Source organism: Trichosurus vulpecula, chromosome 4 (assembly GCF_011100635.1).
Source record: "Trichosurus vulpecula isolate mTriVul1 chromosome 4, mTriVul1.pri, whole genome shotgun sequence".
Lineage (NCBI taxonomy): Eukaryota > Metazoa > Chordata > Mammalia > Diprotodontia > Phalangeridae > Trichosurus > Trichosurus vulpecula.
The window spans coordinates 138,843,319-138,858,493 of NC_050576.1; the positions used below are offsets into that span (position 1 = coordinate 138,843,319).

At 36.5% G+C, this 15,175-nt stretch overlaps 1 protein-coding gene across 1 annotated transcript in view; it reads left to right on the forward strand.

Annotated features, from left to right (window-relative positions):
• PLD5 (phospholipase D family member 5) overlaps positions 1-15,175 on the forward strand; it is a 438,256-nt gene that overhangs the window by 273,465 nt on the left and 149,616 nt on the right. The window contains exon 4 of the mRNA XM_036757335.1: positions 6,485-6,596. Within this exon, the coding sequence (XP_036613230.1) occupies positions 6,485-6,596 (112 nt within the window). The remainder of the gene's footprint in view (positions 1-6,484; positions 6,597-15,175) is intronic.

Genomic DNA, 15,175 nt, shown 5'->3' on the forward strand with positions numbered 1-15,175 from the left:
CCCTCCTATTTTCTTATAGGGTAAGATAAATTTCTATACCCAAGTGAATGTGTGTGTTATTCCCTCTTTGAGCCAAATTGAGTGAGTAAGGTTCAAACCATGCTCACTCCTTCCCTTCTTTCCCTCTACTATAATAGATCTTTTGTACCTCTTCATGGGATATAATTTACCCTATTCTGCCTCCCCCTTTCCTCTTCTCCCAGCATAATCCTTTTTACCTCAATTTTTTTATATCATCACATCAAAGTTGACCCACACTCTTTGTCTAAGTATATTCCTTCTAACTGCCCTAATAGAGATATATAGTTCTCAAGAGTTACAAACATCATCTTCGCGTATAGCGATGTAAAGTTTAATCACATTGAATAACATGTTTTTCTTTTTTCCTTTTTCCCTTTTTATGTTTCTCTTGAATCTTACATTGAAAATTGAATTTTCTGTTCAGCTCTGGTCTTCTCTTCAGGAAAGCTTGAAAGTCCCTATTTCATTAAATGTCTATCTTTCCCCCTTAAAGATTATACTCAATTTTGCTGGGTAGTGGATTCTTGGTCATAACCCAAGCTCTTTTGCCCTCAAGAATAGCATATTCTAAGCCCCCAAGTTCTTTAATGTAGAAGCTGCTAAGTCTTGTTTAATCCTAACTGCGGCTCCTTCATATTTGAATTGTTTCTTTCTGGACACTTGCAGCATTTTCTCCTCGACCTGATAGTTCTAGCATTTGACATTCCTTGAAGTTTTCATTTTTGGTTCTCTTTCAGGAGGTGATTGGTAGATTCTTTCAATAGCTATTTTGCCCTCTGGTTCTAGGATATCAGGGGAGTTTTCCCTGATAATTTCTTTTTTATTTTATTTGTATAATTTATTTATCTTTAGTTTTCAACATTCACTTACATAACATTTTGAGTTTTAAATTTTATCCCCCTTCCTTCCCTCCCCTCTCCCCAAGATGGCATGCAATCTGATATAGGTTCCACTTATACAACCATATTAAACATCTTTTCACATTAGTCATGATGTAAAGAAGAATTAGAACTAATGGGAGTAATCATGTGAAAGAAGAAAAAAAAACAAAAGAAAAAGAGAGCAAATAGTATGCTTTCATCTGCATTCAGAATCCAAAGTTCTTTCTCGGATATGGATAGCATTTTCTATCATGAGTCTTTTGGAATTAGATCTTTGCATTGCTGAGAAGAGCTAAGGCTATCAAAGTGGGTCATCACACAATGTGGCTGTCACTGTGCACAATCTTCTCCTAGTTCTGCTCATTTCACTCAGCATCAGTTCATGTAAGTCTCTCCAGGTTTTCTGAAGTCCACCTGCTCTTCATTCCCTGATAATTTCTTGAAAGGTACCGTCTAGGCTCTTTTTTTGATCATGGGTTTCAGGTAGTTCAGTAATTCTTAAATTATCTCTCCTGGATCTAATTTCTACATTGGTTGTTTTTCCAATTAGGCATTTTACATTTTCTTCTATTTTCTCATTTTTTTAGTTTGTTTGACCGATTCTTGGTGTCTCACGGAGTTGTTAGCTTCCACTTGCCCAATTCTAATTTTTAAGGAATTATTTTCTTCAGCTACTTTTTATACCTCTTTTTCCATTTGGCCAATTCTACTTTTAAAGGAGTTGTTTCCTTCAGTCACTTTTTGTGCTTTTTTTCCCAAGCTGTTTTTTTTAATTCTGCATAGCTCTCATTTCTTTTCCCAATTTTTCTTCTACCAATCTTACTTGATTTTTAAAATTCTTTTTGAGCTTTTCCAAGAGCACTTTCCGGACTTGAGACCAGTTCATATTCCTCTTTGGGACTTCACATGTAGGCATTTGGACATTATTGTTCTCTTCTGAGTTTGTGTTTTGATCTTCCCTTTCACCACAGTGGCTTTCTATTGTCAGGGCTCTTGTTAATTTTTTGCTCATGTTTAAAAGTTGAGCTCTGCTTCCATGATACAGGGGGTACTGTCCCAGGCTTCTTGTGCTGGGGCCAGGGGCCTGGGCACTGGCTTTCTTCACTGGGTACTCAGGTGCTTGAAGCTTGCCCACTGCACTAGGGGTGGCCTGGGCTAGTCATGCCTGTTGTGCCAGGGTGCCAGGGCTGGCAATTTGCCTTCTGTTCTGGGGCTGGACGCCTCAGAACTGGCATGATGTGCTATTAGCCTGCTGAGCTGGGATTGGTTGCTGATCTGCGCTGTGTCTTGCCCAGATACCATCTATGCTGGGCTGCACTCCCCTTTTACCTAAGCAAGACCTTTCCTGAAGTCCTTCTAAGTTATCTTAAGGTGGAAACTTGTTTCACTTCATCTTTTTGTGATTTGTTGCTCCAGAATCCATTTAGAGGCTTAATTTAATGTTTTTTTTTTTTCTGAGGGAAACTGGGGAGAACTCAGGCAACTTCCTGGCTTCTCTGTCATCTTGTCTCTGCTCCCCAATCCGTTCTCTTTTTAATGATCTCGGCACCTGACTCCATATCTTTCTTCCTCTCCACTCCAATCACTTCAATCACCCTTGGTGACTTCAATATTCATATTTAAGAACTAACACCAAACTGCACAGTTCATCAGCTTTCTCTACTCCTATGATCTCCCTCTCACTTATAACTCAGGTACTCATAGGCATGGTCATACCTTAGATTTCACTGTCACTGAAAACTATTCTTGGACTCTGGAATTCCACTTTCTGATCACAGTGTCCTGTCTTACCTCTTACATTGCCTTACTTTCTGAAACTGCTTTTTGCCCTAAAATGCTGCCTCTTTTCCCAGTTGATTGCCCTCATTCTGACCTCTCTTCACTGCCTTCTGTGCTTTATAAGCACTGAGTAAATTTGTGTCGAATTAAACACACACACACTTTGTTTTGGGTCCTCTATAGTCACCATCTTGGCCTCAGAGTAACTTAAGACTAAAGACTCATCTTCCTGTCAAAGGATGATTGATACTCAGAGATGTTTTATAAGTGGATGGTGATGAAAACTTTACAGATATGCTTGAATTAAATACCAGTTTTATATCTTCTACAAATTTCACAATGACAAATATTTATTAATCACTATATGCAGAGAATACATGCCACATCAGTACAATATTAATCTTCTCAGATTTTAAAAATAAAACAATTTTCAAGGGCATTGTGCATTTCTAGAAAGTTTTAAAATGTCCAGTACCTCATACTTTTATATCTGTTACTAAATGCTTAACATGTCCAATAAGTTAACATTGACTAATTTAAACTTCATATTTTCAATTGTAATAAATCAATCTGTGAACATGTTAGACACCCTTTATTATAACTCCAACTTCGCTAATATATTACATATAACCTGATTTTCCCGATTTCGTTAGTCCCAGTCACCTCATTAAAAGGACCAGCAACTGACTTCTCAATTATAGAACCTTTAGGCCAACACTGATACTTATAGCCACATTATTATTAAACAGTGACTACTTTTTATTTTTCCCATCCTCATAACCAGAGAAGAGGCTTTGGTTTTGCTCTGCATTCTCCAGTGCTAGTATATTTGCATTTTTTTTAATGTGGGCTTTATTGCTCTGAATTAATAATCACACCATCCATTTGGTTCATGTGAAACAGAATAACTCTCCTATCTAGCCTGTATTTGTGTCTTTGGAGCTCATCACTGACTCTCAAAGTGCTATTTTGATGAGGCTAAAAACAAAGGCTATATAAGTCCTCTTCTAAACAAGCAGAAATGGAATAATCCAAGCTACGCAGATTCAAACAGACTGTGATTAAACGAAGTATGTTTTTACTTTCTCACATCCTTAGTATTTACACAGAGGTGTACTTTAAAAAACGTAATTAAGGAATCACTGACAGTGAATGCTGTAGTTAGGCTTGTTTTGCAATGTCTATTAATGCCATTCGCTCCATTTTGAATGTCTTGTAACTTTCTAAATTTGTCCTTGCAGAAATATCTAATGCTTAATATCCACTAAAGGCACTTGCTGCACACCCACTTTGTTGTTGTTCAACTGCCCATGGGATTTTCTTGGGAAAGATACTGAAGTGGTTTGCCATTTCCTTCTCCAGCTCATTTTACAGCGGAGGCTCTGAGGCAAATAGGGTTAAGTAATTTGCCCAGGGTCATATAGTTACTAAGTTTCTGAAGCTGGATTTGAACTTAAGTCTTCCCGATTCCAGGCCCACTGGAAATTTTGGAAGAGAATATATTTAATTTCATTAGTTTCCTTGACTTCTCTCAAGATTCATCGCAAAACTCACCTTCTACAGGGAAGCCTTTCTCATTCTCCCTCATTTCTAATACCTTCCCTTTCAGATTACCTTCCATTTATGTACTGTCTATCTTGTATGTGCTTAAACATTCACACATTGTCTCTCCCATTAGACTGTGTGGTCTTTGAGGACCAAGTAATTTGCCCAGGGTCATATAGTTACTAAGTTTCTGAAGCTGGATTTGAACTTAAGTCTTCCCGATTCCAGGCCCTGTGCTCCGTCCACTGAGCCACCTAGCTGCCTCTGCCTGTTTTGTACAGAGCGCTGTATTTAGCCCTTAGACTTCAGACTTATATTCATTCACTGCTTTAATGAGAAATCAATAACTAAAAATAATAACTATCATTTGTGTGGTATTTTTAGTTTTGTAAAGCAGTTTACGCACATAATTTTAGTTAATACAACTGTGAACTAAGTGCTATAGGTATTATTCCCATTTTACAGATGAGGAAACCAAAGCTGAGAAAAGTTAAGTAACGTCCCAAGGATCACACAGCTAGGAAGTGTCTGATAATCAAAGTTTATGCTTGCCAAAATTTATAGTACTGCATCATCTGAAGTATAGTCAACAGTGTCATCATTTGAAAGACTTGCATAAACTGATTAAGAAAGAAATGACCAGAACCAAGAGAAGAATTTGTACGATAACATTATAAAAACAAACAACATTGAAAGCCATAAGAACTCTGATCACCTGCAATAATCATATATGATTTGAGGGAAATAATGATGAAACATGCCATCCAATTCCTAACAGAGTGGTGATGGACTAAGGGTGTAGAATGAGACATATGTTTTGGACATGGCTGATGAGAGGATTTGTTTTGTTTGACAATGCATATTTGCTGCAATTTTTTATTTTCTTGTTTTTCCCAGCAATAAAATGAGATTTCACTACCTTGAAAGCCGTTGATCTCTCCACTATTGTTCATCCTAGAATTGATTTACAAACACCATGCAAAGTTTGGAGACCTAAAGAAGAGTCTCCTAAATAGCTGGAGATAGTGAGCAGTTATAAATATGTAAAGGACCAGTCACAAAGCAGTGCAGTCTATTAGGTACAATGCCTAGCAGTTATCTGAAAGTTGGAAATTGTCAGTCAGCCTTTCCATAGTAAAGGGGCATATGCATATGGACAGACTCACCACCATTTTGTGCTCTGTGATACATAAAATCCCCTAATGACTGATAAAAAATATTTTAACACGTTTGATTTCTTTACATAGTATTGCTCCATAAATATACATGCACACGAGACTGCATGGGTAGGAAGCCAGTCTGAGAGTCAGGAAGACCCCTGAGTTCAGATTACCCCTCTGGCACAGACTGGTTGTGTGATCCTGGGCTAATCACTTAATCTCATGTTTTTTTTGTGGTGGTTGAATCATTTCAGTTGTGTCTGACTCTTCGTGACCTTATTTGGGTTTTCTTAGCAAAGATACTGGAGTGGTTTGCTATTCCCTTCTCCAGCTCATTTTCTAGATAAGGAGCTGAGCAAACAGAGTTAAGTGACTTGCCCAGGGTCACACAGCTAGTAAGTGTCTGAGGCCAAGTTTGAACTCAGCTCCTCCTGACTCCAGGGTAGGCACTCTATTCACTGAACCACCTTGCTGTCCATAATCTCTCATTGCCCCAAGCAACAATTGGAGACTAAAAACTGAATAATAGTTGACTATATTAGTAGAAAGAAGAGGAGGGGTTCATCTGAACTCCAAAAGATACCTATATGTCATACTATGCTGCCTTTATGAAGTATATTTACTTTAAGAATATCTCTTTTTAAAGTATTTAAAAATACAGAAGTCAATATAAATCACTGGAAATTTTGGAAGAGAATATATTTAATTTCATTAGTTTCCTTGACTTCTCTCAAGATTCATCGCAAAACTCACCTTCTACAGGGAAGCCTTTCTCATTCTCCCTCATTTCTAATACCTTCCCTTTCAGATTACCTTCCATTTATGTACTGTCTATCTTGTATGTGCTTAAACATTCACACATTGTCTCTCCCTTTAGACTGTGTGGTCTTTGAGGACCAAGACTTTTTTTATGGTTTTATTGGAACCTTAGCACTTACCACAGTGCCTGGAAAAGGTGTGATAAATGATTGATGTGATTCTTCTGTCTACCTTTTTGTGAAGCTTAGTTTCATTTAAAAAAAAGCCTTAATTGTTAGCAAGATAAAGAAGTAAAAGACTCTGTATTCCCTCACTCTCATCTCTTAATGTTCTTCCTAGGGTCAGCGTCTTTTTGAAAAGTTGCTACAATTGGCTGCTCGAAATATTGAGATCAAATTAGTAAGTGATTCAACAGTCCAGTCAAAGGTTTTGGAAGACTTGAAAGTAAAGGGTAAGACCAAGGTTGATTTGTTATTACATTATGGAGTATCCTAGCAAGAAAACAACTGTAATTTCAAGTTTCATGTAATGTGCCTTTCATCAAAACAAAATTCTTAAATATTATAACTTTTATTTCCTTTTGGAAAAATCCCTCCACTTAAATATTCTTTTTAAAAAAGAAACATCATTCCCACTTGTTATTTTCTCTTTAATGCCATTATGTGTAGTCAAATATTATTTTGCTAGAAATGTTTCATTGAATAATTATTAGTTCTTAATTGATTAATTAATAGCCATTGATGGCAGGTAATATAAATCAGAAGAATATTATTGTATTCTTTGGATATTTTAATCACATGATTAGAGCTAATAGATTAACATCTTAGCATGGCATAGTGAAGTACTATACTTAGAGTCAAGAAGACCTGGGTTCAAATCCCACCTCTGATACTTACTGGTTTTATGACCTTGGCCAAGTCACTTAAACTCTATGAGTCACAGTTTCCTAATCTGGAAAACAGGAGCTGGACTAGACGGATGGCCTCTGAGTATTCTGCTAACTCTCCAGCTCTATGATTCTATAATTATCAAAATTAATGTCAAAAGGAATACAGACTACATCCCATTTCTCCTCTTGCCTGTCAAGTAAAAAAGTTTTATATGGAAATGCTCACCTGAAAAGAAAGCCAGTACCTAAGGCTTTCTGAGACCTTGCCTAACTGAAAACATTAATATTCTAACTCTCTAGAAGGAGCAGATTTTATGCTGATATGATATTTGCAAGTCTTTCTAATGGATCACACTCCTGAGAATCAGTTTTACATATACTTGTATACTAATATCAATATACATTGTATTTCTTATATTCACACACATGCACTTCTGTTTTTCTCATTCAATATATTTGCATTTTTTTGAATTTTAAAGAGTTGTGTAACTCAGAGTGTAGAGACTAGATTTTTAACCTCTTTGTATGTGCCATGGGTCCTTTTGGCAGTCTGGTGAAGCCTATACATCCCTTCTCAGAATAATGTTCTTATTTGTAATTGAAGGAAATGCTAAATATCCATTGGGTGTTTGTGAAAGTAACACATACATCAAAATATATAGATGGATATAGATCAGGCCTGTACAACCTATGTCCAGAAGGAAGTCTTATGGCCCTCCAACCCTAAATGGGTTTGTGGCATGCCAAAGGATTTCCTCTATGTACAAAGGATGTTTTCCTATACATTTTTCATGGGCTAGAAATCTTTTGGCATGCAGCGAGTGGCTGAGAGCCATAAGCAGCCAGTGGGCAGCAGGTTGTGCAGGTCTGATGTAGATGATATAGAAGTAAAGGCAGCTAGAGGTACAGATAAAGACATATCAATTAGATATAGGTGGGCTGCTAGGTGGTGCAGTAGATAGAGTGCTTGGGCCTGGAATCAGAAAGACTCATCTTCATGAGTTCAAATCTGGCCTCAGACACTCACTAGCTATGTGATCCTGGACAAGTCACTTAACCCTGTTTGCCTTGCTTTCCTCATTTGTAAAATAAGCTAGAGAAGGAAATGACAAATCACTCCAGTATCTTTGCCAAGAAAATCCCAAATGGAGTCACAGAATTAGACATGACTGATAAATGATTGAACAGCAACAGCATAGAAATAGATATCTTGCATCTAAGTTCACACCTCTACCCTTGAAATCTAAGAATTCCCAGGGTAGAGGGATGTTAAGTTTTTTGGGGGGGGATGGGGAAGAAACTGGGAGAAGCCATCAGAGGGGCCCACTACCTTTTTATCCAGGACAGTGTTTGTTGATTGGCTTATGATCATAGTGATCGACTCTGGTCACAGTACAACTACAATATTATGACCATTTCTTGACTCCACAGTTCAGAAGGGACATTGGCAACCTTAAAAACAGGCAGAGGAGGGTAACAAGTACAAATAGAGGATTCGAAACCATGGCACATAAGGATCATTTGGAGGAACTGGAGATATTCATTTCTGAAAAGAAAAGATGTGGTGGGGGGAAGTGGCAAATGATAACTATCATCAAATATTTAAAAGTTGTCTCGTGGAAAACAGATTCAATTCATTTTGTTTCATCCTAGAACTGTGACAGCCAACAGGTAGAAGTTAGAGACTCTGTTTTCAGCTCTCCATAAGAGAAAACTTGCTAATAATTAGAGTTGTACAAAAATTGAACGAAAGGTAGTGTGACTAAATGAATAGAGTGCTGGATTTGGGGTCAGGAAAACCTGGCTGGGGTCAAGTCCTGTCCAGGACCCATGCTAGCTATGTGACTATGACTTATCCTCTCAGTGATCTAGCTAGGCAATTCTCTGGGATGTGTAACTTATATGAGTTGCAATTAGAATCAGTGGAAAGATTCTGGGATGTTCTAGACCAATGGACTTCCCTGTCATTCGCCTCCTCTCAAAAAAAATAGTAGGATAGGATACCTTGAAGAATAGTCAATTTGCTATACCTGGAGGTCTTTAAGTAGAAAATAAATAATTGCTTTTTGTGAATATTGTAGGTAGAATTCACAGTTTGAACAAAACTTGGACAAGTTTCCCAAGGTCTATTTGAGCCTAAAGTTTGTCCTCAGTACCTCCATTACTGAGATTCTGTGATACTGTGATTCTGACACAATCTATTTTCAATCAGGATTTGAACTTGTATCTGTCAACAATAACAAAGTTATAAAACAGAGTCTATTCAGAAAAAAAGAGTTTTATGAATTGCTTGCATATTACCCTGAATCAAAAAGTCTAATGTTTGTAAAGAGCTTTTGCTGCTTATAAGAATTTACCTTTTCAGAGTGAACTGTTTGCCATTTGTTTACCATAAGGTTTGGTCAGTTTGGTACAATCATTGCTTTTTCTAGAAAGGGAAGGAAAGCTTGATTTTCACAAGTACGTATGAATATCTTGAACTTTATGGGACTAGAAGGGACAGCCTCATTCAGTTTTTTAATAAAATGACAGTTCTTATCAAGGCACAAAGTTTTAAGGAATCAATTATTATCCTTCATAATAAGATCAAATATAGAACCCTAAGTAAGTCACTTATGGTTTTTAATTTAATGAAATTGGACTAGTCTTTAGAAATAACTATGGTAAACAATTATTTACATCATCAAAACCCATTTATCTTTCTAAGTACTTTCTGACCTGATCCCTTGGCGGTATAATATTAAGTAGAAAGAATATAAATGTATTTTATGGTTTATTTTAATCATGAAATTAAGTTGTAGTTAAATATTGTGTAGAAATACAATGGGAACAGCTATATGTCTTATGCAGTCATTGTATGAAGATGTGTAAGTCAAATATATAAATAAGGAAGAAGTAGGTTTGAGATCCTTAAAAAAATTATTAATGTATTAATGTAAATAATGGTCTGGTGGATCTTAGCTATAGTGCTTTCATGTTCTTAGCTTCAGCAAACTGCTATGTTTCTTTTTTACTTCAATCATATGGGCAAGAAGACATAAGGAAGTCTGAGGAAAAATGTCATCTTGAGCTGTTGAAAAATATGTAAGTGCAAATTAAGGCTGTTCCTTTAATTAACTTTAATAGCCTAACCAGGCTAAAGAGAGGACTGTTAACAATGATAAATAAGAGCTGGCAGCCAAGGGAAAGAGCCTAGAGATGTTTGTTATGTTAAACCGAATGCTACCCATATGGAAGGATTCAAATTCCAACATAGGATTCAGGGTAAATCAGCATGAAGCTTTCTCATCAAAGTCTAGAAATAGTAGTGGTCTTCAGGGTAAAAGTAAGCTATGATTTATAATAGCTAAGATTAGTGAGAAATTGTCAAAATTTATTTCTTCTAAAGCTTGATTGATAGAATGATATAATATCATCTTAATTTTTCAAAAGAAGAGTTACATTAAAAATTCATCTGAATCTAAGTTAAAGCTTATGCCTTAGAGCAAGGGTGTGGGGAACCTGCGGCCTTGAGGCCACATGTGGACTTCCAGCCCTTTGACTAAATCCAAACTTCAAGCTTCCTTAGAGTTTGAGTACAATGTGATAAACACTAGTTCTAGAGTCAGAACCTGGAATCAATTCTCCTTTGTCACTGATTATGATGCAATAACATTTTGTTATATAAATACACTCTACCAGAATTTGTCCAGCCATTCACCAATTCACGTCCAGCTCTTTGCTGCAACAAAAAATATTTCTGTGAATATTTTTTTCAGAAAGGTCTTTTCCCTATTTCTCTGATCTCCATTAGTGGAATGGATGTGTCAAAGGGTCTGCACAATTTAATGATTTTAAGGCCAGATTGCTTCCCAGAATGGTTCATCCAATTCACAGCTCCACCAACAATGTCCTCTTGAATCATCATCAATTTATGTTTTTGTGTTCTTTGCCAGTCTTATGGGTGTGAGCTGAAACTTGACTTATTTTAATTTGCAGTTCTCTTATTACTGATTTAGAGCATCTTTATGTGGGCGATTAACACACTAGCACTAATCCATTTTTTTCATCAAAATATAACTTTACTAAATTAATTTCCTTATGTGTAAAAGAAACTGAAAAAAGACACACACACACACAGAGCTATGCACATGATGTGCCCAGATCACCTTAAAAGTATTTCTTTGTAGAACATTTTTGTCAGGGTCAGGCCAGTGAGTTAGTGTTCAGGTTCAATCTGAGACAAAATGAAATATTCGTAAGTCATTGAATAGTTAAAAAAAAAAGTTTACTTTCCCCATCACAGCAAGCACAAGGAGCAAGTAACACTTAATTTTTATCAATTGTCTCTGCCTTTCTTTTCTCCAAATGGAAACATGTCTGGTCAGAAAAAGAGAATATAGTGACTGTAGTGACCTTCAGATATCTACCACATCACAGGGGCCCTGATTCCACATAGGTGGGATTTTTTATGCCCTTGGGAGACTAGAAAGCAGCATGAAGGGAGGCAGGGGACAATCAGTTCCCAAGAACAATTTTGTTGCTTTTAGGGGACAACCAATCCCTACTGTGGGTAAAGAAGGAAAACCCTGATCCTATCATATGTAGTAAAAGTTTAATATCACCAAAAGTATCTAAAAGTATTGTTGATTGTTGATAGGTTGCTTTTTTCTTTTGAGAAATGTCTAATCATATACTTTAACTACTTTTCCATTTAGGTTCTTGTTTTTATATATTTGAATCAGTTCGATTTTTAGCTTGGATGTGAGACCTTTATCAGATAAATTGGTTGCAGAAATTTCCCCCATTCAAATGTGTTCATCCTAATTTTAGCTGCATTGATTTGTTGTGTGTGTGTCTGCCAGCACTTTTACATGTTATATAAACAAAATTGTGTATTTTATCTCCTGTGACCTTGATGGTTGAACTCTTTCTTTCTGGCTGCTTGTAATATTTTTTTCCTTTTATCTAGAACTTCTAAGTTTTAGCTATGACATTCCTAGGAGGTTTTATTTTCTAGTTTCTTTCAGGAAATGGCCAGTGGATTCTTTTTATTTTTGTTTTAACCTTTGGCTCTAGTAAACATAGGCAGTTTTCATTTATGATTTCTAGCAGTATGTTACACTGATACTGTTTTTTTTTTCTTGCGGTTTTCAGGGAGTCTGATGATTCTTAAATGATCTTTCCTTGATCTGTTTTCCAGATCAGTTGTTTCTTATAGCAAATATCTTGTATTTTATTTTTTCATTCTTTGGTTTTGTTCTGACTGTTGTTGTTATTTCATGGAGTCATTGAATTCTATTTGGTCTATTCTAACTTGCAAAGAGACCAGTACTTAGATAAGATTTTTCCACCTTTTGTTCTAAGTTTCTCCTTCCAAATCTTTCCTCTTATTTTACTTATAATTCACATGATCTCATTTCATTTTCTTCCGTCACTCTTTTATTCCTCCTTGTCAACACCATGTTTGGTGTTGTTTCTCAGTTATTCTTTTCTTCTAAGTTTGCCGCTTGGGTATCTCTTTGCCCATAATATTCCTTCATAGTATTCAATGCCTTATGATTACACATATCCACAGTTTCCGTTCCTGTATAGGTTTTTATGGCAGGGAGCCTCCTATATTCTTGCATTGGATAGAAAGACCATATGTAGTCCTGACTCTAATTTCTTAGGCTCTTGCTCCTGGTTTCCTCCTCCTTTGGTAGGTCTACACTCATATTGCTAGCAGGAATTGGTATCCCCAGTCAGAGTTCTATGCTTAGCTATTTCCACTAATTATGACACTATTATAAGGTTGCACCTCCCCCATCTTAGTGTTGATTCATTTGGGTTTCAGTCTCCCTAGAGGCCTCCCCAGTCAGGATGCTGCATTGGGTTTTTGATTTTTTTTCAGCTTGCCCTTGTGCCTTTCTGTAGGACTTCTTTGTCAGGACTTGTGACTTCTGGCTATCTCTCATGAAGTTTTGAGCAGGGTGAAGAACTTATTGATGTTTCTTTAGTTTTCCTGGTCGTTATATGATCTGATGCCTTTTTTTGCTAGAATACATGTGGAAGAGCTATCCTCTTTATGAACTTTTGTAACCAGAAGACAGTCAAGAGTCTCCTTCCTTATCTTTTTTGACCTTTGTAGAACTTGAAACTCTGCTATTGGCACCTTCTTGAAGCTCTTCATCTCTGTTTCATCTACTTTGATACTATATTCTCTTGATTCTCAGCATTTCTCTGTGATCCTTTTTCTGTCTTTCAGAGTCCGTTTTCTCCTGAAATGCAAACGGACCAGGGTTTCCTCTCTCTCCACTCTATTGAAGATCTCATCTACTATCACAATTTCTGCTACGCATGTGCCTAGAAAGTTTTCTTGTACATAATGGATACTTAATAATTTTTCTTTCATTGAATTGAACTAACAACTCTAAGCAGGCAATCGCTGAATTATAATTCTATCTCACCTCCAATCTTCCTTGCAGGCTTGAGACTCATATTTTAATGTTTTTCTAGATATTTCCATGTTGGTGTTTCACTAGTCACCTCAGTGACACTGTCACATCACCTCAAACTCAACATGTCCCAAACTGGTCATTTCTTATTTCCCAAACCTGTTTCTCTCCCTTGTTTGCCTAATTTTGTTAATGACAGCATCATTCTCTGTTACTAAGAATTGAAATCTCAGAGTTATCTTTGATACTTATATTTCCTTTGCTCTCACACCTGGTAATTTTCCAAGTACTATTCATTCTACATCCATCAATGAAGGCAAGTCTTTTTTCTTTCATTCCTTCTACCACCACCCTATCTCTTGGGGGAGCTATTGATAGGGTTCTAATTAGTTTTCCCTTCTTTTGTTCCTTATCTCTAAATCCAGCTAATGTACTACTCGAAATTTGTCACAACTCTTATTTTTTTTAAAGCAGACTTTTGGTAGCTCACTATTGCCTAAGTAAAACATTTCACAACTAGATGTTTGACCTTGGAAAAGTAAATTTAGCCTTTGGGGCTTTACTGTCTTATATTGGAAATGAGGATAGTAGGCTACATGAACATTAAGATACCTCACAGCTCTACCCTTCAACAATTTAGCCTAGCAGCTAGTGCCCTCTACCACCTAACTGCAACTTTCCTTTCTAGGCTAACCTCACATTACAACCCATTAACATTCTCATAGTCCAGCCAAACTGGACTACTCACCATTCCCCAAACGTCTTTAATTTTCCTATGCCCGTGTCTTTGCTCACACTATATCCTGAATCTCCCAAAATCATGTATTTAACCCCTGTCTTTTAAAACACAACTCCATGTCCACATAGCCCTTTCTTCTTCCTTCTACTTATCTCCCAAATGAAAATGGCTCTGCCCCCTTCTTGAGCCTCTCAAAGAACTTTGTTTTTCTTTCATCTTTCTATCATGCTTTGCTTTCCATTGTCATTAATTGCATCCAGATCTTTATCTCTCCTACTAAATTATAAAGTGCTTGGGAACAACTGTCTTTGTATGCACTGTAGTATCTAGGACAGTGTCTTCTGTGTAATAGTTTCTCAATAAGCATTGAATAATCGAATTCTGGTCATTAACACCAACTTACAGGTTACTATTTAAGGATGTTCACATTATAGTAGGATGTAAGCTCTTTGAGGAAATAGAATGTTTTATTTTTGTCTTTGTATCACTAGCATCTAATAGTGCCTTGTATATATTACATATTTAATAGCATTATTAGATCAGCCCTATGTCAGTTGGTATGTTAGGATTTAGTCTGCTAGACTCAAACATTGCTTTTCCTCCCACTATATTCTTTCCCTCACATAATTCTAGGCAATCCTTGTTTTTCAGTACTGTGGGAAGTTATTGTCCCCAATTAACTGTTTGTTTTGTCATGTTTCATGTCTTCACAGTTCCAGTCCCTTGGTAGTTAAGATCAGCTTCTTATCTATGGGTGGTATGTTGCTTTGGAGGGATAGTTGGTAGGTTTGTTTTCTGGGCTTTATTTTTTTTAATATAGAGCTTTTTCAAACTCTTTCTAACATTTTGCTTTAGGTATAGTTTAAGAATTAAACATACATGGACCCTCTGGATTAGTTTGTGTTGATATCATATTATATTCCTTATATTTACAGAACATTAAAAGTTTTCTGTAGTATAATTTGAGGGGGTTTTATAAAGATATC